This window comes from Crocuta crocuta, unplaced genomic scaffold (assembly GCF_008692635.1).
Source record: "Crocuta crocuta isolate KB4526 unplaced genomic scaffold, BGI_CrCroc_1.0 scaffold32, whole genome shotgun sequence".
NCBI lineage: Eukaryota > Metazoa > Chordata > Mammalia > Carnivora > Hyaenidae > Crocuta > Crocuta crocuta.
In genome coordinates, this window is record NW_027529424.1 from 190,367 (window position 1) to 206,408 (window position 16,042).

General features: G+C 38.2%; 1 protein-coding gene across 1 annotated transcript in view; it reads left to right on the forward strand.

Moving 5' to 3' along the window:
* Positions 1-16,042, forward strand: part of MINDY3 (MINDY lysine 48 deubiquitinase 3) — an 83,092-nt gene that overhangs the window by 25,676 nt on the left and 41,374 nt on the right. Inside the window, exons 8-9 of the mRNA XM_077758433.1 lie at positions 477-556; positions 14,097-14,167. Of these exons, the coding sequence (XP_077614559.1) occupies positions 477-556; positions 14,097-14,167 (151 nt within the window). The remainder of the gene's footprint in view (positions 1-476; positions 557-14,096; positions 14,168-16,042) is intronic.

The window sequence follows — 16,042 nt, forward strand, 5'->3', positions numbered from 1 at the left end:
ACAAGAGCTCTTAACATTTGAACTAAAATCAATGAAACAGTGGTAGTTAACCCACTGTATTACATAAGTCTTTCTCTTTAGATCTTTGTGCCTCAGAGGGTAAATTAAATCAGCCATCAAACCAAAAAATAATTATATATACATATATATTTATAGATGATTATAAATATCAAGCAAATTATTAGTCTCATCTCTTTTTCATCCATTTAAAGGTAATGTGTTGCATAAAGTTGTTAAGTTTAGATGAACACATAGCACAATAGATACCATTGTGGTGATATACGTAGTGATTGATACATTTAGCAAAGCTGTTGTTCAGTTGAATGTATAAAATACAGATGTAAGGTTTTCTCTAACTTTGTTTCTTAACATAATGTCATATAAGTAGTTAATTTCTTTATGCCTTATAGTAGAGATCACTTGATTTGAAAACTAGTTTATTCATATTTTAATTACTTTAAAATTTTTATTAATAGCCAAAGTTTAATTAACCTCCTACTGACCGGACATGCTGTTTCTAATGTATGGGACGGTGATAGAGAATGCTCAGGAATGAGTAAGTATATGTTTTGCTGTGTTGATCGCTTTTATGACTGCTGTTTCGCTAGAGTACAGTTGATTGTTATTCATGTATTTAATGGCTCTGCATTACTTAGAGGTTAAGGTAAGCGCTTTATATACGGAAATCCTTACCTGTTTTCAAGGTACTGTCACGTAGAGTTTGGAGTTTGGACTTTGGAATTTGGAGACAGACAAACTTGGATTCAAGTTCCAAGTGTAAGACTTCAATCAAGTTACTTCTCAAGCCTTTAAGTTTTCTCTAGTATAAAATCAGGACTGTGGGACTAACTGTATTAGAAAAGTAATAAATCTTTTCTTATCTCTAAATCTAGTGCATATATATCCAGTAGTATCTGTAAGCCTCAGACACTATTGGATTTTCTTAAAATTGAGGAGAATTACAAGTATTGCAATTTTGTGACTCTAATGGTTTTTCCTGTAGTACGTGTAATATGTATCATTTCCCTTAAAATGCTGGGCAGATGTAATGTTCTCTGAGAATTTTAAACCAACACCCTCTCCACCACACCTCCATTTCTGGTCTCAGTTATTTCTCTGCTCTAGCTTCATGCATTCCCACGGACATTTAAGTGAAGCCACGTTATTGGCCAGTTCATCCAGTTAAGAGCTGGTAAATAATTCTGAGTAAAATTTCTTTCAGCTTATTACTGAGTCAGTCTGAATTCAGTTATTATTCAACTTCTATTAACTACTATGTATCTCTTTTTAGAGTACATAGCATAGGACAGGAAGCTTCAGTAGTTTCTGCACTTCACAGGGAATTATATTTCTTTTCTTCTATAATGAAATGAAACTGTCACCAAATAACAGAAGCAATATTATGTTTTTTATTCCCATTTAAATGAGCGGATCTAGTTCTTCAGTTTGAATTTTTCTCAAATTTTAGAAATAGGTATAGCTAATTAACAGAAACATGAAAGGATACAATATGAAGGTAGGAAATGTTGGTAAAGATTATAGAATTTCAAGTTTAAAAGCACATTCACAGACCCCAGCCCTTCGTTTTACCACTTAAGAAATGTAAAAACTACCTTCCCTCCATATATTAGATAAAATATTGTAAAACTAGGGTTCCTGGATGGCTCAGTTATTAAACATCTGATTTCAGCTTGGGTCATGATCTCACAGCTTGAGTTCGAGGCCACATCGGGTGAGCTTGAGCCTCTCTTTGGGTGAAACATAAATCCTGGGTGACTTCCACTTCTCTCTCTCTCTCTCTGCCCCTCATGGAATACTCTTTCTGTTCTTCTCCCTGCCCCTGTCTCACGTGCTCCCTCTCTCTCAAAAAAAAAAAAATACTGCAAAGTCATTCATTTAAATTTTAGGTTAGAATGAGAACCTAGTCTTGCTGATTTCTGGTAAAGGACAAAAAATTGATGGACAAACTACACAATTTACCTTGCTTTGTTGTTTGTAAGTGAGCTTGTCCTATTCTTGAACCTTCTTTTCTGATTCAGTGCCGAAGGCATTTAATCCTGCCAGTTAAAGGGATATCCTTCTTTCTTGAGTAATATGCACTCACTCACATGGCTTCTCCACACGCCCTTTTTGCCCTGGCTTCTGGGGCCTGAAGGGTCTGTCTTCCATCATCTCAGACGATCAGAGAAGGAAGATTCCTGCCCCCTTTGGGTGAGGTGTCTCCTCCGCCTTGACCCTGGCCTTGCTGCTCCTGTGGGCCGCGGCTCCTAACTCTTTCCGCCTGGACTTGGTGTGTTGCTTTAGCTCTTGATCCTGGTTATCTTGGTGCTCCGTTCTCACTCTGCACATTGTCCTAAGCCTCTCCTTCTCCCAGAGCCAGACTTTTCTGTCTCCCTAGGCCTTTCCTCACCTATCCTCCAATAGGCTTTTTTCTTGCCATGAATTTGTTACTTTTTTTCACAGAATATTAGTCACTTATCCAACTTGGTGTTCTCGATGTGTACAAATTCATTGTTTTCTCTTTCTTGAAGTAGTAGTTTCCAAAACCATTGTCATGCTGTGAATTTTTTTAAAGTATAATGTAAATATCAAAACTCAGCAATGACTTTGAAAGAATTCTCTTGTAAAAGGAAATAGGTCATATTTCTTTCATTTTCCCTTCATTGTTAGGAATGCTGACTTAATCTGGGTTCAGTCACCAAACTTAAAAATCCATACATTCTTTAGCATTTATTGGACGTTTTTCTGATGTGACAACCTGCAGGGAGGCTGCACTTTTGGTAATAAGTGAAGAGAAATTGTGAGTTACTAGTTGTAAAATCCTTAGGGAAGCCACTTGAATTCTCCTGGCTTCAGTTTCCTTAGTTATAAAATATAGAGGCTTAATGCCCTCCGCAAAGGGATGTTGTGACAATTAAGATCAGATTTCTAAAACGCCTTGACTGGCCTGTGGGGAGAGCTCAGCCGTCCCTTAAAAGAACACACTTGGTTTGGGGCAATAGGATCGCACACGCAGGTGACTGTACTGCAGTGTGACATGAAGCACATTGAAAGAAACTGTGGCCCGGGTTCAGAGGAAGGAGGACCCTTTCCCTCCCACGTTGTGTTGGGGAGAGCAGGGAGACTTTAGTAGGCATTAACATGGAAATGGAGGCAGCGGGGATGAGTGAGGGGGCATTTTGAGGAAAATAACAGGTTGTGCCTGGGGCCTGTGAGGCAAATGAGACTGAGGAGAGCCCGGTTCTTTATCCTGACTGCACGTTACTCCTTGAGGAACTTATAAAAATAAGTCAGTGCTCAGGCCCCTGTCGAGAGTAAATACATAAATTAGAGATTCTTCGTGGCGGAGACGGGGCATGGTACTTCCAAAATCACCCCAAGATCCTTCTGAGGAGCCAGGTCTGAGGACCCGTGGAGCAGAGCACAGCACAGCATATGTGAGAGACTCGTAAGAGGAACGATGATAAACGTGAGGCTGAGGAAGACCTCAGGTTCTTGATACTAAGAAGTTGACATTTTAGTTGCTCTGCATTAGGAAAGCAGTCACTGAAGGCATTTGGAAGGAAGAAAAAGACTAGTATTTACGTACTTTGTGCAAAGCAGTATGTTTTAGATACGTGTCTTTTAAAATTATTTTTTATGTTTATTATCGAGTCCGAGAAACCGCATGAGCAGGGGAGGGGCAGAGAGAGAGGGAGACACAGAGTCTGAAGCAGTCTCCAGGCTCTGAGCTGTAAGCACAGAGCCTGACGCAGGGCTTGAGCCCACTGAGGTGAGATCATGACCTGAGCCGAAGCCGGATGTTCAACTGACTGAGCCACCTAGGCGCCCCGATATGTGTCTTCTTAATTTTGATGGAAAGATACAAAAACAGCCTCAGATAATTTAGTTATGTGCCCAGGGTCACACCACAGAGGCGTCGGGTGCTTTTGACCTCATCCACAGCCTGTGCTTGTTCCCCCATAGCACCTTGTGCTATACTTCTGCGCCTCCGAGACAGAGGCCACAGGGGCGTAGAACCCACAGCATCCAGCTGATGAAATCCTGGGCTAGTAGGTTTTTAAATAAAGCTTCTTGAAGAAATGAACACGTGAGGAAACATCATGGCAAATTGACTTGAAAGTCACTCTTTGTGTTTCGGTGTCAGAAAAAGTCTCTGTCCTCAAGTATTTTACTTTCTTTGAAGAGCAGGGATAGCTCTGCATGATGGTCGGATGCCCATTATGGGGAGTTTATGTAGCCAAGCTGAGCACCCTTTTTGGGACCTAATGGCTTCATTCCTATAACTGTTTTCTGAAGATCGTAGAGTGCAGGAAGCTACAGCACAGACGAGTTAAGAATCTTGCTTCGTTTCACACTAGCAAAGCTGAAATCTCAGTGACCGTAGCCTGATTCCATATACCCAGCGTACTTAATCATTTTGATAAACTGCCTCTTAAATTACATTTAACAGAATCTTGAGTGCGGTAATAAATATGTACGATGATGTGGAAAAAGTTTATCTTGTAATGTTCATTTCCTGACAGGTAATTATTTGCCTCATTTTTGGAGAGAAACGGATTTTGACAATTTAATCCAAAGATTATTTTTTATATACATTTTTTAAACATTTATTTTTTTGAAAGAGAGAGAAACTGAGTGGGGGAGGGGAAGAGAGGGAGACACAGAATCTCAAGCAGGCTTCACGCTCTGAGTTGTCAGCACAGAGCCCAATGTGGGGGTCAAACCCACAAACCATGAGATCATGACCTGAGCAGAAGTTGGAGGTTTATCTGACTGAGCCACCCGGGGTCCCTTAACCAAGGATTCTTGTCCATGATACAGAGTTAGTGAATGAGCCACAGGCTTTGTTTCTGGTTCAAGGAGAATGAGGACTAAGACTAGGCTATGGATTGAGCAGTTAGCTAGATCTTTGCTTTAAAAGAGCAATTGAGGGGGCACCTGGGTGGCTCAGTCTTAGCTGCATATGCCTTCAGCTCAGGTCATGAACTCATGGTTCATGGATTTGAGCCATTGGGGCTCTGTGCTGTCAGCTTTGTCCCCTTCTCTCTCTGCCCCTCCCCAGCTCATCCCCCCCCCCCCGTCTCTGTCTCTCTCAAAACATATTGGAAAAAAAACTTAAAAAGAGCAATTGAGATAGAAACCAGATCTTCGGGAGTACATATTTTAGCAATGGAAGCAAGGAAATTTTGCTCGTGAAAGAGGAAAAGAGAGGAATTGCCTGCCCATGTGAAGAGATGGTGCATGTAGGTTTTGTTTTAAGGAATGGAAGTCACTTAAGTTGTTGGTTGGGGCAGGGAAGGGAACCACCTTTATTCAAAGTCAGTGGGGTCAGGGACAACAGTAACCTTGGAAAGATACACAGTTCTTCTAAAGCAGGAAGAAAGAATGTGCTGAGAAAAGAAGGCGGCCTTTGAGGTGTGAAAGATTTAAACGGGGAAAATTTTTGAGATTTTAAAGTCTGCTGAGAATGAGTGTACAGAGGTAAGTTTAGAGGTATATAAAGGAGAGAAGGGGTTTGAATCCATTGCTTTAAGAAGGAATTAAGAAAATAGATGATGGGAGAAATTTTTAAATGTAAAGTCAGCAGTAGGAGTAGGGATGAGTTTACATAGAGGGATTTAGAGTAGGTCCAACCAGTAAAGCTCATAGTGAGGCTTTTTCCCTGCAGCAATCATCAATCCAGCATTTGGGGAGAAAAATGAGTATTCTGTATTACCCAGGAAAGGCCGAGAAGGCCCAGTGAAAGGTAAATAGGGCAGTTTTCTTGCGTTTATTTAGTAAAGATATCAATGCTTGATCTGTCCTATATTATAACATATAATAAACATTTTTTCCCAGTTTGTCTGTTGCTTTATGTTGAACATGTATATTGTGTTACCATTTTTGGCTGTTATAAACAAATATTGCAACGAACAGTTTTATATATAAATCTGTCTCAACAGTTCAAGTATTCCTGTAGGGTAGGTTTCTAAAAGTAGAATGTGGGTTAAGAACTTAGGCATCTGTTAATTTTTGTCACTAATAGCTTTATCAGGATAGAATTCATATACCATACATGTGGTACTATTTGTTTCGTTTTTTTAAATGTTTATTTATTTATTTTGAAAGAGAGATGATGCGTGAGTGTGAGCAGGGGAGGGGCAGAGAAAGAGAGAGGGAGAATCCTAAGCAGGCTCCTCTCTGTCAGCAGAGCCCAATGTGGAATCCGGAAATCATGACCGGAGCCAAAATCTAGATGCTTAACCAACTGAGCCACCCAGGCGCCCCCATGTGGTACTATTTAAAATGTGCAGTTCCATGGTTTTTAATACATTCTTAGAGTTATGCATCCATCATGTCAATTTTAGATTATTTTTATCAGCCCAAAAAGAACCCTTTTACCTAGTTGCAGTCATTCCCCATAATCCCCTCACCACTCAACTCCAGGGATTTATTAACTTATTTTCTGTCCATAGATTTGCCGAAACTAAGGATTTCTTATAAATAGAATAATCTATAGGGGTGCCTGGGTGGCTCATTCTTTTAAGTGTCCAACTTCGGCTCAGGTCATGATCTCATGGTTCATGAGTTCGAGCCCTACGTCAGTCTCTGTGCTGACAGCGCAAAGCCTGGAGCCTGCCTCAGATTCTGTGTCTTCCTCTTTCTCTACCCCTCCCCTGCTCGCACTCTGTCTCTCAAAAAATAAATAAACGTTAAAAAAATTTAAAAAAAAATCCTATAATATCTGATCGTCTGTGACTGGCTTCTTTGACTTGGCATGGTTTCGCGGCTCATTCATTTTTAGCATATACTAGCACTTCGCTCCTTTTTATTGGTGAATAATATTCCATATCGTGACTAGGCCATCTTTTATGTATTCGTTTATCAATTGAAGGACATTCTGCTTATGTCCACTTGGCTGTCCTGAATACTGTGGTTAGGAGCATTTATATACAAGTTTTTGTGTGGATATATGTTTTCCTTTTTTCTTTGTTATCTACCTAGCAGTAACAACCCTGGGTCATGTGATTACCTCATATATTTAATCTTGGAAGAACACCTGTGAAACTGATAGATAAGACCAAGGTACTTTCTACAGTCTGCTCTACTAAGTGGTGATATGTCCATTTTGCTTCTAACCTTGTAGGGGAGTTCCTGTTTTTCTGCATCCTGGCCACCTCTCAGAACCATCCATCTTTAATATTATTTCATCTTACTGATGGTTGATAGCTTATTTTAATTCTCATTTCTCTCATTCCTCCTGAGTCCATGCTTTCTCGTCTTTCTGTGTGTTTGTCAGCTTCTAGTATTTCCTCTTCTGAGATTTGGCTCTTTCTAGCTTTTGGCATTTTGGGGGGGAACGAGTTATTTTCTTTCATTCACAATTTCTCTGAGCTCTATGAATTCTTTCTTTATGTGTTAAAAATGTGTTGCAAATATTTTCTCTCAGCTTTTTCTGTCTCTTAACTTTGTTAATGGTTATCTTTTATCATGTCCTAGGTTTTCATTTTTATGAAGGCAGATCATTTCATCTTTTCTGTTACTTTTTAAATTTTTTTTCTTGAATCAGTTTTGTATTTCTCCTGTCCCAAGATTAAACTAATATTTCCTAGTATTTTCTATAAATGCTTTTGTAGGCTTTTTTTTTTTTTTTTTTTTTTTAATCTTTAGCTCTTTAGTCTATTTGGACTCTTTATTTATGAGTGGTGTGAGATAGGGATCTACCTGTTTACTTTCTCCCAAAAAATTGCTTATTGTGCTAGCTTGTCATTTCCCCAAGATGTTAAATACCTGCTTGGCCAAAGAACAGATTTTCCCATATGTATGAGACATTTTTTTGTACTCCTCTCTTCCACTGATCTGTTGTGAGTTCTTATGCCAAAACCACATTATTGCATAGTTTGATAATGCTTTTGATGTTTGTCCGCACATGTTACTACTTTTACACTTCTTCAAAATGATTATAGCCATTTTTGTATTATCTAGTCCAACTGAACTATTTTTCAGCTTTTTAAGTTGCAGTTTTTTTGTTTTTGGGGTTTTTTAAATTTTTTTAAATGTTTGTTTATTTTTGAGAGAAAGAGCACGAGCAAGGGAGGGGCAGAGAGAGAGGGAGACACAGAATCTGAAGCAGGCTCCAGGCTCTGAGCTGTCAGCACAGAGCCCGATGCGGGGCCCAAACTCACAAACCGTGAGATCATGACCTGAGCTGAAGTCGGACACCTAACTGACTAGCCACCTAGGCGCGCCTAAGTTGCAGTTTTAAGGAATTTGTTCGAATTCAATTCAGGTGATACTGAATTTGAGGATTATTTTGAAGAAGTGACATCTTTACAGTAGTAATCTTCCCATTTAGATTATTTCTTTTTGTGTCTTTTAATGACTGTATGTTGTTAATCACAGTTCCCAAATCAGAGTAGTCTATTCTACCTCCACCATTAAAACTTGCTTCTTGCTTCTGCAGTACAACAGAGTAGAGCTAGTCACCTAATTTCACTTTTGCCTGGCATTTTACAAACTAAATCAGATTATGATAGTTTCTCACAACCATTCAGTGCCCGGCTTGCCTGTGCGCTTACACTCCTTAATGAAGGCTCTCAGATCCTTTTATGGTCTGGCCCTGCTTTACCTGCCATCTTTCTTTAGTTTGCACTACTGTTTGTATTTTAAGCCGAGGTTTTCTTTGACTTTGCCTGTAAATCAGTTTTCTGACAGTCTCTTTTCTGTCTTAAAGGCATCCCGCTGTATATGTGCACTCTGTTATTGTATGTATTGTACATTTATTATGTTCATTTGATAATTAATTTTAATGTTTTCTTCATTTTATGGAATTGAAGTAGAGTCAGCTCTTATAAATCAGAAACACAGAGCTTGCTTGCTTGTTTTGTTTTTTTATAGAAATCAATATCCCAGTCCATCCTGGTGACAATTAGTGTATTGGAAGTTGATGAACTCATGATACATAGACACTAAGAGAATCTGAACTGAAGGTTAAGATCATTTTGAGATTTTAGTATTTTTTAAGTAATAATTGAAATTAAGTGGCTAGGTGATGAACAGATCTGAAGTGTTTGATTTATTAGAATTTGTGTGAGAAAAGAGCACAAATGCTTATTTTCTCTAAATTTTTTTACTTGTAAAAATACACGTAATTAGTTGGAGCTAAGTTGCCAGGTAAAATACAGGACTCCCAGTTAAATTGGAATTCAGATAAAGAGTAAATCATTTTTAGTTTAAGTATGTGCCATTCAGTATTTGGAATCTAGTTTTACCAAAAAAATGGCTTGTTTTTTTTTTTTTATCTGAAATTTAAAGTTAACTGAGCCTCTTATATTTTTATTTGCTGAATTTGGCAACACTAGCTACGTGCCAACTCTGTAGCAACCTAACTTCTTAGGAGTACAACGAACCAGCAGTAACTGGGTTTGAGAAGCTCTTCACTTTCAAAAATGGATTTCACAAAGTTCACTGCTAAAATTGTATGTATGTGTGCAGTTTATATATTAGGGAGGTAGCCAAGTCTTTCTCCATATTTTATTGCTTTTCAATTTAGCTCTTCTAACATCCTTGGAAATAAGTCATTTTTAGTTTTTCTCACTGCAGACTTTTTACTTACTCAGATACCCTGTGTAACTTCATCCCAGCTTATTTTTCAACCATCGTGAACCTGTGCTTGAACAAAATTATGCTACTTGCTTTTATCTCTTTCCTCATGCTACACCTTTTGCCAAAGACTTATGTCCCTTCCACGTGAGCCTGTCTGGTCCTTCACTGCCTACTGGTCATCCCTGCAGGGGGAGCTTGCTGGAGGTCACAGCCCAGAGTGATCTGGCCTGACCTGAGCGTTTGGTTTTCACGGCACTTAACTCATTCTACTCTGCTCTCACCTACTGTTTTGAGGGAGGTGGAGAGGACGTTGTTTTAATTGTAGTAAGAACATTCAGCATGAGATCTACCTTCATAATGAATTTATGTTAGGATACAGTATGAACTGTAAGGATGAAGTTTCACAGCAGATGCCTAGAACCTACTCGTCTTACATGACTGCAGCTTTGTCTGTTGAGAAGCAGCTCCCCGTTTCCTCCTCCTCCCAGCTCCTGGCAACCGTCATTCCACTCTGCCTCTATGGATCTGATGGTTTTACGTACCCGTCTGAGTGGAGTCGTGCAGTATTTCTCCTTCTGTGACTTGTATATTTCACCAAGCATAGTGTCCTCCTCAGGGGTCATTCCTGTGGCCCCATAGGATAGGATTTCCTTCTTCTTTAAGCCTCAGTAATACTCCTTCCCATGTAGGTACCACACTAGTTTGATCTGTTCAATAGTTGCTGGGCTTTTAGGTTGTTTGAACTTGTTGGTTGTTGTGAATAGCACTGCAGTGAGCGTGGGAGCGCAGATATCTCTTTGAGATTTGCAAAGATTATCTCAAAATACTTTCAGTTCTTTTGGCTTGAATGCCCAGAAGTGGAATTGCTCTATCACATGGTAGTTGTGTTCTTAATTTTTTGAGGAACCTCCATGCTCTTTTCCGTCGCTGCTCCACCATTTTACATTCCCACCAACAGTGTATAAGGGTTCCAGTTTCTATATATCCTCACCAACAGCTTTTGATTTGTTTTTGATAATGGCCATGCTAACACATGTGAGGTGGTAACTCTGTGTGGTTTTGATTTGCATCTCTCTGATGATTAGCGATGTTGAGCATCTTCATGTATTGTTGGCCATTTGTATGTATTCCTTGGAGAAATGTCTATTCATGTTCTTTGCCCAATTTTTAACTGGGTGATGTGGGTTTTTCCACCTGAGTGGAAAATATATAAAATAGAAATATAAAATACGTATATATATAAATATATAAAATACAAATATAAAAACCAAAATATGTTTTGGTTATTAAGCCCTTATGTTTACATAGTTTGTAGAGAGGATCCCTTCGTCTTCACCTCCGTGTCCGCAGCGGTAGCTGCACTGTGCAGCACTGTTTCTTTTCAGTACTTGGCACGCAGGGCATGTTTTTTAAATAAGTGCAGTGTAGTCATCTGGTTTGCAAGTCAGCATCAAATTTAAAAGGCCCAAGCAGGACTTCTGTAGATGCACTGATGGTGGGGAGATGTGCCAGTTGAAGTGGAAGAGAAGAGGGTAGAATGGCAAACTGAGGAATATAAAACTCTGTGTACATACGTATGTATATACGTATATATATGATAGTCTCAGTGACTGAAGCAGATGGGCTTGATAAGGACTCTGATCNATAGAATGGCAAACTGAGGAATATAAAACTCTGTGTATATACGTATGTACATACGTATGTGTAGTATATTACATACATACATACGTATGTAGTATATTACACATACGTATGTACACATGTATGTGTATACATATAGTCTCAGTGACTGAAGCAGATGGGCTTGATAAGGACTCTGATCATGATTAATCTGAGATACAAGGCTAAGAAAACAAAGTTAGAAAATTCTAAAATACAGTGACACGATTATTAGGATCTTCTGCAAGTGTAAATTGACTTCTTTGAGCCTTACTGAGACAAGTCTTATTAAGTAAGTAAATTCTGTAAGTCGTCATATGTGAGGTGGGTATATCCTCACTATATTTGTAACTTTGTACGCTGATAAATATTCTTAAATATCTGTGGATGCATTAGCTACCACAGATAAAAAAAATTAAATTTTAATCTAAGGAAATAGTAATTTTTAAATATTATCATCCAGACTGCATGGCTAAACATGTGATTACTGGCGTAATCTTAATAATTCATTCCCCAACAGTTACGAACAGCTAGTTTGTCATAGCTAGTTGCATGATACTACAAATAGACTCTTTGAGATGTTTGTTTAAAATTCCAAGGAAATAGATGTAGTATCTAATCATAACACTAGGTGGTGGTATCTGATTTTAGAAATTAAAGTGTGAAACTGTTTCTCAGCATACATATTCTTCTTTGAACTTGAAAATAATCTCAGAAGGAAGAGGAAGGAAAGATTTGTAAGGCAGTGGAGTACCATTTCTACTTATTTGGGTCACTCACCCTCACTCCCTTTTTTCCCTTTGAATGTTATAATCCAATGTTTCAGGTATTTGGGGGGCTTATACTCTTAATACTTTTAAAAATAATTGAAGATCCCAAAGAGCTTTTCCTCGTATGGATTATAACCAAATAATGATCAATATTTTTCTAAGAAATTAAGGCTGCGAAATTTAAAAAGATGTATTAATTCCTTTAAGGATAACAGTAGTACATCCTTTACTTACCAATATAAGAACCTATTGTCTAAAATGAGAAGAAAACTAGTAAGAAGAGTGACATTGTGTTAAAATTTTGCAAGTTCCTTCAATGTCGAGGTTATTAGTAACCATGCTTGTATCTGTTTATAGATTCAGTCTATTGAGATAATGCCATTTGGCTTCTGGAAAACTTCACTTTATACTTGTGAAAGTTTAAGAGTTTAGAAAAAAAGGTAATTAATGGCTTTTAGTGAAAACCATTTTCATTTCATGTAGTCTCTAGAAGGTCTTGTGGATTCCTAGGAATTATAAAAGACAGTTTGGGAATTATTGCTATATCCTCCTGGTACCTGTAAGAAACTAGTGAAAAATACTAATTATATGTATAATTATATATACCTATTCTATTAATTTTGAATTTACAAACCCAAAAGGTTCAACAACTAGTTCTTGGCTTATACTATCTGAATGTTGTACTTAAGGATACATACTTAGTGTAACTAAGAATTGATATTATTACATTAAGAAGAAAAACACAATATCTTAACAAAAAAGTGGATAAAACACGACCAGATGGTGAAAAGGAAGCAAAGTTATATATACGTTGTATTTAGAGTGGATATAATTTTTAACCAGAAAAAAATGCTTTTTAGAAATATTTATGGATCCAAATATTACAGTTCCACTTAATGTACATTAGCTGAAAGGTATAATCTATAAAAGATACGATTATCATCACAGTTCCATCTCTGTTGTGAAATAATCACTTGTCTTCATTTTCTGAGCTTTGTCTGTTCTTACCCACATTCATGATACCACCTCTCATCTCTATGCTGATGATTCCCAAAGCCCTGTATCCTACCTCGACCTCTCTCCATTGTGTTCCTGAGCCTTAGTTGTGCGTCCATCTGTATGTAGCAAGAAGTCCTGAGGTTCCCCCCTCCCAGCTTGTCTAAATCCAAACTAATGTTCTCTCTTCATACCACTGTCAAAACCTACTTTTTCACACCTCTTTTAGTTAATTACCATTTGTCAGGTTCCCCAGGCTAGAGACCTTTAAGGAAGGTTTTAGCATATTCTTCACCCCTTAAGTACATTGGTTTTCATTCTTCTTTATTGTTTCCTCTGCCTTGAATTTTCTTCGTTTCCTCTTCTTGGCCTGGAAAACTCCTATATATGCTTCAAGGTTCAACTTAAATGTTGTCGCTTCTGTACACCTCTCCTAATACAATAAGCAGATGTTCTTTTATCACTTTAAGATGCAGTGTGTGTGTGTGTGTAAACAGAGAAGACACAAGTGTTTTCTTCTATCTCTCGATAAATTTAGCCTTTGTAAGTCAGATACCTTGTTCTATTTGTCTTTATTTCCTGAGTCTTAAGCACACTGTGTTTATTTATAGGAGTCAGGAATGGTATCTTATACCCACGTTTTAAGAATTATACAAGTAGATTCATTGATAACCAATGGTAAATTTCACAGATTAAGATTAGCATATTCATTTATTTTTCTAAGTCAGAACAATGGATATTATTGAGTATCTCTTTCTTCTTTTTGCCCATAATGCCTTGGGTTTCAGAAAGAAAATGTCCTCATTTTAAAAGTTAACATTGAAAATAAAGTTTGTAATACATTTAATGTACATCTGAAGTATCACATCACCCACACAAACGTGATCTAATGGTATTTTACAATAATTAGTAATACAGTGATGATTTGATGGAACTCAACAATAAATAGTTGTGCAGTTTCAAAGTATAGTTTTGGGGAATGAAAGTTTTGGTATAAAACATATATCTAGAATATATCTATATTTACATATGGGTACTTTTCAGATTTCTATATGCTAATGCAGCGCTCACTTTTTTTTGTAGAACTTCTTGGTATACATGAACAAGCGGCAGTAGGATTCTTAACATTAATGGAAGCTTTAAGATACTGTAAGGTAAGTTGATTTTTAAGGTGTTTTCAATGCTGTTTATTCACATGTCCACTGTTGTGGGTAGTATTTTCTCCTGTGAGGGCATTGAGCTTGCTAGTGTAGACTCTTTAGTTCTTTCCTGATCTCCTTCCCTAAACCGACAGGCATACTGAGGATAGAGTTAAGCTGGCTGAGGATGTCGAGCTTCCTGTTTTTGAGGGCAGAGGGCCGAACCGAGTAATAAAGCAATTTTTAAAAATAGAGATATCTGTTATTGAATATACATGGGTTTTTTGGTAAACCAAGGGAAAAGGATGTATTGTTTCTTCCTCATACAGGTACGCTTTGCTGAAACAACTGGTAATACTTATCAGGCAAAGAAAATTTGCTAGATGCCCCAAGTTTTAACTTTTGTCTCTTGCATCTGAAAAATGATTTCACACTTAAAAACAAAATTCCAGACATTTCACAGCATTAAATTCTTTAGCACATGGGCTACAGTTCGGAATTGCCGTGAACTTCTCATTTATTGATAAATATTTCATGCCTTTTCTCCATAACCTGAAATAACTGTTGAAATAAATGGGGTTCAAATCATTAATGATTTGCACTTAATGAGATGTCCTGATTTTGGAAAGGGAGAAGTGGATCCCATTTTGTTTTCCATTTTAGAATTGTGATTCCATAGCGGTAGCTCTGGGGATGGTGATTGAGTAAGCTAACAGTGTCTTGCCCGCTTGCTTGCTTTTAAGCAGAAGTGTTCCTCTTTCATGACGGCACTTGGAAAGGAGTGATAGGGTATGATAATGAAGTAGGTTTCATCCTGCCCCTGATCTATTAGTACACCTCGCCTTGTTACACAGTAGCAACTGTTGTATTATTTTCAGTGACTAATTTACAAGCTAAAGTTCTTCCAAAGTAGCCTGGCAACCAGAACATCAAGCGGCATCCCGTTCTCCCAAGAAACACCAGCATTCATAGATCCTAAAAGTGTGTGTGCGTGCATGTGTGCACATGTGCACACACACAAAAATGGTNTTCAAGCGGCATCCCGTTCTCCCAAGAAACCAGCATTCATAGATCCTAAAAGTGTGTGTGCGTGCATGTGTGCACATGTGCACACACACAAAAATGGTAACTGTGTGGAGGTGATGAATATGTTAATTAACTTGATTGTGGTGATCTTTTCACCGTGTACATATTCACACATAAAAACATCAAGTTGCACACTTTTAATATATACAATTTTCATACGTCAAAAATATTTTAATAAAGCCGTTTTTTTGTATAGCTTGTGTGTGGGTTTTGCAGGAGGATAGGGTGTGGGGATGATATACTGTGAAATCGTCACCGACCCTGTAACGCCCTGACCCGGAGCCCGCCTGTCCCTCTGGAGGCGCCCTGCCCTCTCTGTTGCTCTGTGCCCGTCTTCCTGGTTTCCGGCCAGTTTCTCAACCCTCCTAAGCCCTTTCCTGCCTGATAGGACTTTGTGCTCGCCATCGTCTCCGCCTGGAGTACTCCAGATCTTAAGTGGATGGCTCCCTCCACCCTGTCAGGTGCTACTTAAAACGATGCCGCAAAGACCCTTTCCTCGGCCATTGCCTCAGTGACTCTTTTTCATAATAGCATAGGAATAATCTCTCTCTAATGATCTTGTCTGTTAACTTATTTTTTTTAATACTCAATTTGCTTTTCTGTGTTCCTCTCCAGTGGATTATAGACTCTTTGAAACCAGTGATGTTGTCTTTCTGCATACGTATTTGGTGCTCAGTAAACATTTGTTGAATGAGTGAGTTACCACTTTCAGAATTGTAAGCTTTTCTAAATCATGCTTTTCGCTTTTCTTTAGCTGTCAGGTAAAACAGGTAGAGCAGTGCCTGTGTTCCTCCTACAGTCTTA